Source organism: Elgaria multicarinata, chromosome 3 (genome assembly GCF_023053635.1).
Source record: "Elgaria multicarinata webbii isolate HBS135686 ecotype San Diego chromosome 3, rElgMul1.1.pri, whole genome shotgun sequence".
Taxonomy (NCBI): Eukaryota; Metazoa; Chordata; class Lepidosauria; order Squamata; family Anguidae; genus Elgaria; species Elgaria multicarinata.
In genome coordinates, this window is record NC_086173.1 from 49,443,768 (window position 1) to 49,456,686 (window position 12,919).

General features: G+C 38.3%; 1 protein-coding gene across 3 annotated transcripts in view; it reads left to right on the forward strand.

Moving 5' to 3' along the window:
* MBTD1 (mbt domain containing 1) overlaps positions 1–12,919 on the forward strand; it is a 58,790-nt gene that overhangs the window by 41,061 nt on the left and 4,810 nt on the right. For all 3 annotated transcript variants that reach the window (XM_063120216.1, XM_063120213.1, XM_063120214.1), the window contains exon 15: positions 250–327. In XM_063120216.1, coding sequence (XP_062976286.1) covers positions 250–327 — 78 coding nt within the window. The remainder of the gene's footprint in view (positions 1–249; positions 328–12,919) is intronic.

Genomic DNA, 12,919 nt, shown 5'->3' on the forward strand with positions numbered 1-12,919 from the left:
GGGGGAAATACCCTGGCAACACAGTTCTCAATTTTCAAATGAACCATTTTGGTTTCTGTGTGGTCAAAATCTCATGTCATCAATCCCAGAGGGCTTCTGAACATAGGACATTTCACCTGTAGAGGTTTTTGTAATGGCTGCACTCTCACTTTAGCTTTATGGAGAAGTGTATTTCCTAATGAAGCTGCTCTGAAATGCCCCACAAAGTTGTGTTAAAATAGAGTTTTCTTTTTAAAACATATATTTCAGCATCGAGAGATAACCAGTCAAGTTCATCAAAGCAGAAGAAAAAGTCTAAGTCACAACAGTATAAAGGACACAAAAAAAGTGGGTAACAAAATTGTTTGTTTTTACCCTATTAGAAATCTGTCATTTTCCCCTCAGGAAACATAGATTTAAATGCTGTTTTTTGGACAAATATTTTGCAAGCTTAAAAGTATATTATGGCATAGGGAGGACTCTATAAATCAATTTATAGTAATGTGGAGAAAAATAAAGTGCAAATGTACATAGGATTTTAGAAGTTTTAGAAAATTCTGTGAAAGTTTCTACTTATCTTGATGTTCAATTTTAGATCCTTATGTTCAAATACTTTTCTCTCCAGAGTGAGGAGAGTGAGTAATAATAATTTTGTTGAACAAGATGAGATCAATATGTTTCATTGAGCCATCTTCATAGAATTACAAAATAGGACTGTCTCTTCAGTGTCACATGGAAGTACCTTCAGGCTAAAGGAGGAGAATCATCTGCTATAGAAAGACTGGCAGGTTAGGATGAAACTGGTTGTAGAAAGTACTGTATTTTCTGGCGTATAAGACTACTTTTTAACCCAGGAAAATCTTCTCAAAAGTTGGGGGTCATCTTATACGCCCAGTCGTCTTATACGCCGGAAAATACGGTATCTTTTGAAGAGGGAGGTTAGAAGAGAATGTTGAGTATTTTCTTGCCTGTGTTGGCTATCATATGGTTTCAGTTTAGCATATTTTATATATTGATCCACTTAGTCTTCATGATGGTATATCATCTTAAAAGGAACTGGGATATAGTGGCCAATAGAGGCCAAGAAGATTAATGTTTAGAGTTATAATTATGAAAGATATTAGGAAGACCCTCATTCCTATGAAAGCGTTATGAAATCCTACTATATGCTAGCCAAATGAGATTTTAATTTTAAAACCATATTTTGGATAGGCACATATTAAGGTGGCTTTGTTAATATTTTCTGAATGCCATATCATGGCATTTTAAGTCTAGTTTCAGGTAGTATAGTTCATTTTGAATTCAACTGAAATTCCTATTCAGGTTTTCACCTGAAATCCACTGATCTGGTTTGGATGATTAATTCCCACCTTGCTAAAGCGCTTAATTTAGCAGCGAGGAACAAGCAACAGGGCCACATGTTCCCTCCTTTCCCCCTTTGGCTCCTTCCCTTCCTTATCATAATTTAATCAAACTATCAGTTGTTACAGCTGTAAGGGGAACTGTGGTTTCTGTCTGTTTATTTTCCAGCAAATTTGTGTGGTAAGAATCTTTATAATTGGCCCCACCCATATAGTAGCAGGCATTTATACATTTCAGTAATTTTGTTGCAAGAACTCATAGAAACAGAGCTCTTATGCCTCTGTCATAATGTCTAAAGCGTGGCTAAGGCCGAGGCCTAAATCCAACATACTGTTAGCAGAAGAAATTACCTTTCTAGTGGAGCCCTGCTGTCTTCTCCTGTTGCATGAGCGCTAGTTGACCATTTTGTAAACCTAGGATCTACAACTGGTTGCACAAGTGGAACCTTAATTAGATTCTCCACTTGCACATAACATAGTTAGATACAACCCAATGAATGTAAATTTCTAAAAAAAAATGAGTTGGATATTAGGAAATAATTGTACAGTCTGTCAGTGGAACACCTTCATCAACTTAGGAAGTGATATAATTTATCCTGTTGGAGTTGTTGATGCTGAATAACCATATTCCATGAGTGCAGTTGGAGAATAAGACTTTAGCACTTCTTATTTGTATAGATGCACACTATATCCAGGACTCGGTACCAAGGCTGAGCCTTGGTAACAATTTTTTTACACTAAGAATGTGAGCTAATAAGAGAGAATGGTATGCCCCAGGCATGCTCACAATACGTTCCCCTCTCCACTAGATAACCAAGATCAAACTCACGTACTTGTTATGAATGGTAAGGGCTTACATTGTATGACTTCCAGGCCACTTGAGCCCTGGCATCTCTCATTTTAGAATTTATGTATTTAATTATTTAAGCAGCTTCTGTACCGCTTCACATCCCAGTATTTCCAAGCAGTTTACATAAAAACACATACAATACAATATAAAAACTAATATAAGGATGTATAAAACAATACATACCTTTAAAACATTACAACAAAGCAGTAAAATAGACCGATTAAAAGGCAAAAGGCTGAACAAATGCATTTTCAAGAGCCATTTGAAGCTTGCCACAGTTTCTGCCTCTCAAATCACACATGGGAGAATATTCCAGAGGGTGGGTGCCATTACCAAGAATGCCTGTTTATATGCCATTACCTGACGATACACTGTTGGTCATGGAACGACCAAAATGGCCTTCCAGGAAGAACTCCGGGGTCAAGTTGATGTATACAGGGAAAGACGGTCAGCTAGGTTAAAAAAAACACTAGATAGCCCAAGGGGGCAAGTTAGCAAGGAATTTCTGTAACAAGGGCATTGGCAACAATAAGACTAAAAAGTATTTGTAACTTGTGAAGTGGTATATTCTTTGAGTAGTCCCCTATGCTCCCAGTTATGGGTGATAACCTCCACTATATAGCACTGCACTACTTTGAACACTCCAGAAAGCACTGGCAATTCGGCCTAGGACACTGTGTGTCTCCAGAGAGGGAGAAGGCTCATCTATCTCAGTTCTTTCCAGCTGTTGACATATCAGTTGAACTTAGCTCTTTTTTTGTCTTTTGTAATAGGCAATATGTGTATTTTTATACGTTTTAGTAGGCTGCTTATAGTTTAAAAACCACCCTTTTAAAAAAGTAAGACTTTTTTTTTACTTAAGCCTGGCTGTTGCCGTATAATATCTTCACATATCCATTAATAGCTAGTTCCTCTGGCAAGAAGCGTAGAAATCCTGCATGTCTATGGATTTTAGAATCTGATCATCTGATGCCATCTTTAAAGTTTGAGGCACCTATTTGGAAACAGAAAGTTTCTCCTTTTTATGGTAGGAAATCTATTTATACCGAAGGCTCAAACACCAAATTAGTATAAGTGACATTCTCTCTTTTCATTTCTTCACAGCATGCAGCCTGTGTAACTACTCACTAATATCCTATGTTATCCTTCTACCACCCCAGTTTGTCAGTCACAACTAATAATTCTTTCTAATAATGAAGCTCCTTAGTGTTGCTTTAAAGTTTGAATATTGGTAAATTCATAAACCAAATTTGGTTACATGCATACACAGCCCCTTACCTTTTTAAACATGTTAATTGGTATTAACAGTATTCTTTGCCATTCACACCCTTGTCACACATTTTCAAAGTTTAATACCTGAAAACCCGGGTTCTAAAAAGAAAAAGCATTGCTACTGTTCCTGCTTATCTTCCTTGGCTCCACCCTGTATTTAAAGAATTCAAGTTTGACCCTTCAACATTTTCTAAAAGGAAGGAGCTGACTCGTCCAAATCTTTTATATGTATTCTCTAATGCAGCAAGAGGTTGTCTTGTTTCAGTCTTCTTGTGGCTTACAGTTACCTCTGTATATGAAGTGTAAGATGGGAGCAGCTGTTCTAGCTAGGTGTATTGTAGTATGATTTCTTGCTCTGACTCTTACTGGAAGTTAGTGTTGCAAAAAAAAAAGCCTTATTTTTAAATCCGTCTTAAAACAGAAAGTTGCTATATATTGGAAGAAATACTGTTAAAGCTCTGGCGTAGGCTGGTCCATGAAGTCACAAAGAGTCGGAAGCGACTGAACGAATAAACAAACTGTTAAATATACATGGAAAACATTAGGAATATTATTGACATTTCTAAGGCTTTACAATGTGGTGGTGTAATTTAAAGGGTTGCCTGCCTTATAGTTTGCCTTGACTGGAACGCAATCGCAAGGATGGATGCTCATAAAGTAGAACCAATACAAAAGTCCCATATTTGACTTTAGGAAGCCGTGAACCAAGGCAGCTGGATAAATACAGGACTGTGGCTTCTACTACTACCAAAGAGGTGTACAATACAATAACTCCCCCCCTCCATCGTAATGGAATTCACTCTTTCTTCCAATGGTAGTTTGGCTCACCTGGGGATCTGATAGCTTGGCACATACAGGGTGATGGGTTCAGGATCTCCATGAATTATAATGCTTGAATATGGTGGCATCAATAGCGTACAGTAGAAACCAGTGTGCCATATTTATGCACTTTTCTGTAATGTACCAGTTAAGTTAGACATTTTCAGGGCAGACTGAAATGTTCTGTACTGCATTTGTTTGATAGATTTATAACAAATACACTGGTCAAGTAGGTACTCCATGTTTATAAAGAGCAGTGGTAAACTTTGAAGTGCAGACACTCAACATGACAATCCCCAGAGCTACACACACACACCATACCAACAAACTAGTTCTAGCAGTTTTCATCTCCACCAGGAGCAAGACTTTTGAAAAGCCATTGGGTCTTAATTGCCCATCCTAGACCAAGTCATCCCAAAATACTTTGCATTACAACAGAAATAAGTCACAACAATATATTGTTGCCTGTAAAATCCCCACCCCACCCCCAAGCTATTGTCAGGATTGCAGCTAAGCTTAGAGAGGACAAGGGGGGCTTGCAGATGATGTCAGCATCCCTGCAAATCAGAAAGTCTTCACATTTTGACCCTGGGAGCCTGGCACTATTACACGACTGTTCAAGGGACAAGTGTTTACAGATATCATGCAGAGAAGCTCTCTGCTTGACAACGTATCAGTTTATTTGGAATGACTTTATCCTACCTAGAAATATCCTTGGTTTGCAGGTGTTATACGTGTTTTTTAATGGTTACAGTGGACTAAAATCAAAAGTTAGGTGAACAATATAAAAATATTGTTTTTTTCTATTAAGTGTGCTGTAATGGACATTTTCCAAATGAGTTAGTTCATTAACACTTTGTAAGACAGCTATAAATTAAGGTAATTACGCAAAATGTGTTGCACTTGGAGGATGTCTCATAGAATCCTATGGCTGTGCCACCACCTTACCTTCCAAGAGAATTCCCTTGACTTTTAGTCAATGAAGATCTGGGCACATACAGGGGTGCTCGTGAGTCAGCTGAGAGTCAAGCGGAGGCCTTTCTCCGTGAGTGATTAGTCTTGAGTTGCCTTAATGCCCTTTGATCTAAGTGTTTTACTTTAGTTTGACTTGATGTTTAGAGAGGAAGATACCAGTTGGGAAGAAGCCTGTCAGTTTGTCGAGCGTCCCCATGAAAGGTGGGGTACGGAGGAGCTTCTCTGGTGATGAAGAGTTGACTCCTCCTCAGTATCGAACCCTTCCAGCACAGACAGCCCCGGAGGCCTGCCAGCCTCCCAGGACTAGCAGAGAGTTCAGTCCCAGCCTCAAAACAGGTAATTGGTCATGTAAAAAAGCTCTTATTATAGAGGGCAAGTTGACTGAGGAACAAGCATGGTCAGGCATGAATCATGCTGACTCATTGCCGCCCTCACTTTTCATTTAAAAATAGAAAGAACATTCATTTCCTCTGATACTTGCATCAGCCCATGAGCCCATCTCATTGAATTAATCATAACTGTTGAGTCCCTGTTACGCTGTTTCAGAACTCAGCAAACCTCTTTTCAAAATGAAAAAAGAGGTATTTCAGTGACTACATTGAAGCAAGATGAGTAAGGACCAATATATTTCATTTAGCATTGGCTTCTCATTTCTAGCCTGAATCCAACCAGATAATTAATAATTGCGATATATGTCTGTGGGGAAAGGGAAAACTGTTTTTGGAAGATATGTATATGTATTCAGTCTCTCAAAAAGCGTTAGTCATTTCTTAAAATCTGAAAACAGATTTAAAAATGAGAATTAACCTAATGTACTCCCAAACATTCCTGTTTAAATGTGTATGGGATGATCATTATGATCATTCTTAATTGAACAGGAGAAAAATAGCAAAGCAATAGTGATTGAGCCTCACTTAATATGAACTGTGTAAGATTGACACAAATTTCCCTTCAGATGTAAGAGAACTGGATGGCACAGACAGTGCACTCTCAAAGTGCTTAGTGTAGACAGGTGCTTCTTTTGTTTAAATTCTGTTAGCTTAAATTACGTTGATTTCTGTTGTTCACATTGTCAATCTAATCCTGAGCTCCACTTAAATACAGAAAGATTCCCCACTCACAAATACTTCACTGGTCACTTTAGAGGAAGGGATAGCTCCACGAAAGCGAAGGATACTGGCACATTTGTCATCCTACCCAAGATTTCTTTTTTCAACTTAGATATTTCAGTTTAATATTTTATTTAAGTTCCTAGCATATTTATATTGGCTTGTTAGCCTTGGCTGATCACATTGACCAATGGGAAAGGCCGTGTTTCAGCCCTAGAAATATAAATAAGTTGCTTGTACTTCTTTACCTTGTGTTTTCCACCTAATGCAAAATTCTAGCTAGATTAGGGGGTTCTGCCCTAGATACAAGGCTTCTCAGTTTTAATAGCTTCTGCTGGGGGAAAGGTTGAGCAATACAGGAGTCCCAGGAAAAGCAGTGCCCAATTTAGGGTGTGTTTGATTTATCCATGGAATTCCTCCCCACCCATCCCCGGCTTTGACTATTCCTACTTCTTGAATAGCTGTAACTATTGGAGAATGTATTTGCTATAGTCACTGGTAAGAGAATGTTCCACACCTGGCTGAAGGCTTCATCTTATGAACAGGAACAAAGTGCCTTTTTCCAGTAAGTATACTAAAGACCTGTGCTTTATTTAATCAGGAAGTTAAATTCAGCTCATTATACATCCCCATCTTCCTGTCATTCCAACATCTCTACGGGTGCATTGTTCAGTGATAATTCACTTTGCTGCTTCAAAAACTGATCTTGTTTCCTGGAATATTTATGCTAATTTTGTTTGTATTTAAATGTTAAGAATGGTAAAACTTGTTGCATTTCAGCACTGTAAATATATTGCCTTCAGACTTTTTTTCTTAGTAGAATGATCTTTTGGAGAGCATGGGATATCCCCAAACTAATCTAGTTTTTTAATATATTTTGTCTTAATGAACACAAATTTCCTTGGGAACATAGTGGCATTGCCTTGCATTGAATTTCCAAGCTGGCAAGAGGTGGGAGCGCTCACTGAGTTTGTAAGGGCTAGGAAGAAGTATATCTGCTTCCTTCCTGGCTTTTGATAATATTCCATGTTCACTCAAATCAACCAAGGTACCAAAAGTCAGATACATAATTCCTTGCATTGTAGGAGCCAGGCACTGCAGTGCAGTTCTTCAAGTTGCCTTTCTCCATTTTGGAGAATCATTTTGAAGAGCTGTATTTATGTCACAAAATCAGTCATGTTGAAAGATCAGAAAACAGATATTTGATTATAGGGATTAAATTAAACTTCTATGGTCCCTGCCAGCAATCCCTTAGGGTAATTCTTTGAATTGCTTACCTGCTTTGAACTACTTATTCAAAGAAATGCCACTATTTGGATCTACGTCTGAGATCTAATTTCAATATGTACTTTATAAAATAGTTCCAGTGACTGGGCTTTAAGAAAATGCAAGTTGCATGTGCCATATTTTATTTTAAACATTTTTATTTTTGAAGTTTTTACATGTTTAAGTGTTATATTCTGTGTCTGTCCCTAGAGCAAAAATTAAAGACCCACAGAATCCTTGTGTTTATCATCATCAACAACAGTTTATTGCTTATTAGCCAATCAGGCCATATGCATGCAAAAACAATAAAATGCTCCTCTCAGCTAGAGGATATACCAAAATACAAGGTGTTAGTAAAGTGGCTAATAAGAGCAAGTTAAAACATTTTATAACATTTGCTAACAAATGTTGACAAGTTTAGTCTTTTAGGCAGCCAGTGACTTTTGTTTCTCCAGAGCCCATTTGACATATTTGGCTGGCCTGTATGACATATAATAATCTATACCAGCCAATAGTGATAGGGTTATGCTTACAGACGAGTTATCCTCGGACCCAAATATTAAGGGCTCAAGATAGTGCTTCCTCAGCTCTGCATACAATGGGCATTCTGCTAGGAAGTGTACCTTGTCCTCTACGTTGAGACAGCCAGCTGGACAATCTGCTTTCACACAGTGCTACCTTTTTATATTAAAAGACACTAATACTTCATGGCATGGATCAGGCTTTAATTATGCAATTTGAACTTGATAAAAATCTGCATTGTGAGACCCTAGCAATAAGTTGAGTCTTCTAAGAAAGCAAAAGGCCTTTTACTAATATTACCCCAAGGAGGAAAGCAATTTTTGTGACTTTGATACCTATCAAGTGGGCTTAACAGAGTTGCTTACTTAATTAAGGGTGCAATCCTATGCTGTTTAAACAGAAAAAAAGTCTTACAACACCCAGCATTCCCCAGCCAGCATGTCTGGTTGGAGAATGTTGGGAATTGTAGGACTTTTTTTCTGTCTAAACATGCATAGAATTGTGCTCTAAGTTAATTAAGTCCCATTATTCTACTAAGGAACTCAAGACAATTTGTGTAGGGTTTCCAGCTGGTCTTCCATCCAGGCACTGACCAAATCCAGGCTGCTTTGCTTGAACATTAAGCCCATTAAGCCTGCACTGCATACAGATGTTAAAGATACAGGCCTAACTTGTGTGTATTCTTCCTGGGCTGGCATTCCTTTTGACATGGCAACTAAATTGCAATAACATTCTTTAAACCTAACTACCCAGAGGATTGGCTAAGGGGTTGCCAGATTCAATGCAATTAGGGCTCCTCTGCATGTGAATTGCACCATAGAGATTGCTCCAGCAAATGCAACATCTGTTGTAATGATGTGAAGGTGAAAAACCTCTTCCTGTTAAAGTTATGCCGGCTCCCTAATTTTTTGGGTGCATCTCTTAAGGGCACATGAAGCAAATAATCTCTCTGCATAAGCTTTTGCACAAAATAAAAATCTTACTTTTTTCCAAACATCACCCTGGTAACTTTGTTTATTATAAGGACCAAACAGGAACAGTGGTAAAGGGGAAACGGAAATTATTAGTACTGGCAACAGAAATTATTAGTACTATTTCCATGTCCCTGCTGGCAATGACCATGAATTAAAAAATACAGGGTGATTTGATACACCTTAAGAGGCCCATTTGTCAAACCACACATTTGCTTGGTATTTCAAATACTGAGCAAACGTGGTTTGACAAATGTATCAAACCGACCTGTATTTTTGAATGTTCCTAAGGTTTGAAGTGGGTCTAGGGGCACCACTGTACCTCCATAACATGGGATGTAACTGAGGGATCCAAAAGCTGGGGGATCGTAAAAGGAATTTACTATTGCCCTGGGCCACAATCCAGAGTTACCATACCAAAGACTTCCATTGAGTTTCAAAGGTAGTTTGCAGTCGGTGTGAAAATTCTTGCTATTTGGAGAAATTAAAGCCCACTGGGCTTGCTAGTCATGTGCTTTGTTGTTTAGGGTCATTGTGGCCCTGAAGTCCAGCTGCTTCTTTTCTCAAAATTCTTATGGAGTACAATATGAGAGGGGTAGAATATGAGACAACAGCACTCTAGTTTCCTGCTGGATCCAGTTCTGAAGAAAAGTCTCAGCAGTTCATGCGGATTAGCCTCTACATTCTCCATTTGATCTTCTATGACGCTCCTTCCTCTTTTCCCTCTCCTTAAGTACCCTTTGACTATGAAGCCAGTTGCAGAATGGGTATAACAGGTGGGATACGCCTATACAGCCTGCCAGGATGCTGCAGTTTTGTGGCTGTATTAGGTAAACAAAATAAAGGGATCTGCTTCAATTTGTGATGATTAAGAGAGATATACAAGTGGGTTAGGGATTAAAATGTGCATTGAGTAAATATTAGGTTTGCGTTTTAAAGAATGTGTATACTTATGTCACTTTTTAATTGTTAATTTTTTTTAAATTTTATTTAGCAGAGGAATATGTGTCAGCAAGGAAGATGATATAGAACCGTACTAAGAACGAAATCAAGTGGCCTGTATGTTTTAGTAAGGTTCCAGGTAGCACCAGGTTGTACTTTGAGACTACATAACAACAGACTCCCTTGTACTTTTAAAAGACATTTATGTCAATGTTTGTAATGCAAGCTGCAATACTGGATCAAAGAAAAGATCAACTGAACTTCCCATCCTGTCGTCAAAAGTAGCTATTAATGGATGCTTTAGAAGAAGCCCACAAAAAAGTTACAGTATACTCTGCTCCCATATCACTCCCTTCTTTTAGCCAGGCCTATAGATTATTTGTATTATTCCTTTAGTTATTTGATCATCAGTCTTTGAGACTGCATTACAACCATCTCCCGTGTACTTTGTGTGTGTGTGTGCTTATTAAACTTGGTCAGTGTTTTGTTTTGCCACTTTGGTCAGTTAATGTCAACATTATTTTTTATGCAGTTGTCCATATGACCATACATTGTATCACATTTTTAACAGAGAAGAGTATTTTTTTAAAATTGTTGGAATTAGGTTTGTTTTCTTTGCAGTAAATGTAACACATCTTCTATAGCGCACCATGTTTTGATGGTTTGCTGCTATAGCAGTCTATGTACTACCTGAAGCAGCAATTCTCAGCTGTGAGGGTGATTGGACTGCCACTAATTGCCAGGCCTGATTTGGCTGATCTGGCCTTGCTAGTCCATCCCCATCCTGTTCCCTTTAGGGCAGGTCATTACATGACAACCAAAATTCAATATAAAACTAAATGTCCGTTAACCCATTTAAAATACTATAATAGAGATAAAGATTTTACCATCTTCAAGATAAACAGTTTTTGTCCATGTAGGGTGGCCATTGATGTGCTCTGATGGATTATGACTTGGCTTTGGGGTAGTCAAGAAGGTACTCAGTGATTCAGAAAAATGTGGTATTGCTAACGAATAATGAAATAAGGCTTGTCTAAATATCCGCACATTCTTAGTCTTGCACTTAGAGGATTTGCACATCAGGGAGAGCAAGAGTAGAACCAGTGAGGTGGGTCCAGGCTTGATGCTCAGGGTGGTACTTTTCTTCAGTTCTCCTTTTATGCCTGCAGCCCCCCAGCACCACTTCCTTTGCTGTTCCAGAGGTAACTCCCAACCTTTCTGAGGATGTTCCTCTGGATTATAATGAAATAAGTCAATATTAGCCAAAAGGAAAGCGAAATGGTAAAAAAGACAAATGTTTGGAGTTTCTTTTTACAATTACAGTCAAAAACACACACCATAAGCTAGCAAGGGTTGTTCTGGGTGGAAGCTGGGCTTTCCTTACCCATCTCTTTGCTTGCATAGAGCTTCTTGGTGCAAGGGTAAAAAGCAAAGATTCTTGTGCATCACCTGAGTTGTGCCTTTGGTGATCTATGTTTAATTGGGTCTGTGCGTGCTACCTGCCAAACAGATGATTGCTGCAGTTAAAGCTGGCCACCACCCATCCCTTTGCTGAGATGCATGTGTGTTCCTTATACAAACTTGTGGGTCTGGGTCATTGTGTGCATGATACAGGAAGCAATGCTGCTGTTTTATTCAGCATGTATTAAGGTGGCACCTAGAAGGCTATACTCTTTTTTAGTATTGTTTCTTTTTAAAAAGGCACTAACAATTCTAAGGGGGAATCATAAGACAATCATGGCAAAATAGGAGGGAAAGCTAAAGAAAGTGGGATTGCTTAGCCTGAGGGGGGAATGTTTAATGAGAGACATTGTAATAGTTTTCAGCCATAAAAGGCTGTAAATAAGAGAATTGTGACAGTGTTAGATGCTAGGTGAGCAGTGGGCAGACTTAATAGAACTAAACTTAGAATTAAAGAATTCTGAGCCCAATAATTAGTTGAGTACCAGAACTGAGTGGAGCTCACAGCCATCCCACATATGAATCCATTATTTGTCACTCTAAGCTTTTTGAATATCAGCAGTACAATTTAGGGCTGGTGGGTAAGGTAGGGCATGGGAATTATGTTCTTGCTGCTATTGGGAATCAGAAATCCTTGGCAATCTACTGGAAATCATCTAGAGATCTACTTTCTTCCCATCCCTGGACTAGATGACTTAAAGTGGTTGATTCCAGATTAATGGATTCTACTTATTCAGCTGAAGCTATGAAAATACATTATTAGCCATTTTGAACCTGAGCAATAGTCAACCAATCTCAATATCCTATTTTAGATCTAGTTCTCACTGAGGTTGTAAACTTGTATCTGAACTGTAGTACTCTTCAGCCTGCAGGTAGTGGCTTGTATTATTGGAATATTTCATGACAAAAGGAATCCCCTTTACACAGAAAATTAGAACTCAGGGAGAAGGGTTCTAGCCTAGCTTTTCCCTAACATTCTAATCTATGCGCAGACAATCATCCCTTAAAACTAAGGAGGCTTTTGTTGTCAAGTCAACATAAATGATACACATATTTTTCATTCTGTCAATGCACGTATTTGCTTAGCATGTACAGTATTCCAACCTTGAGGAACCCTCTGTGTGCAATTGTGGCTATCTCCCACTTTGAATTTTAAACTATAACTTTGGTTATGGCATGCTAATTTGTGTTGCAAGTATAATTTTTGCAACATTCCTAGCATAACTTTGGTCAAACCACCCTAATATCCCAGGAATTGATTTGCCCTATCTTTAAAATTATATTAATTTATGTCTAGCTGAAGGGAATTTGATTCCTCGTTCATTTGTAAAAATCATGATTTTATGTTGTTCAGGGGAAGGTATAATAAATAGTCGGTAGGCTTTTAGAAGC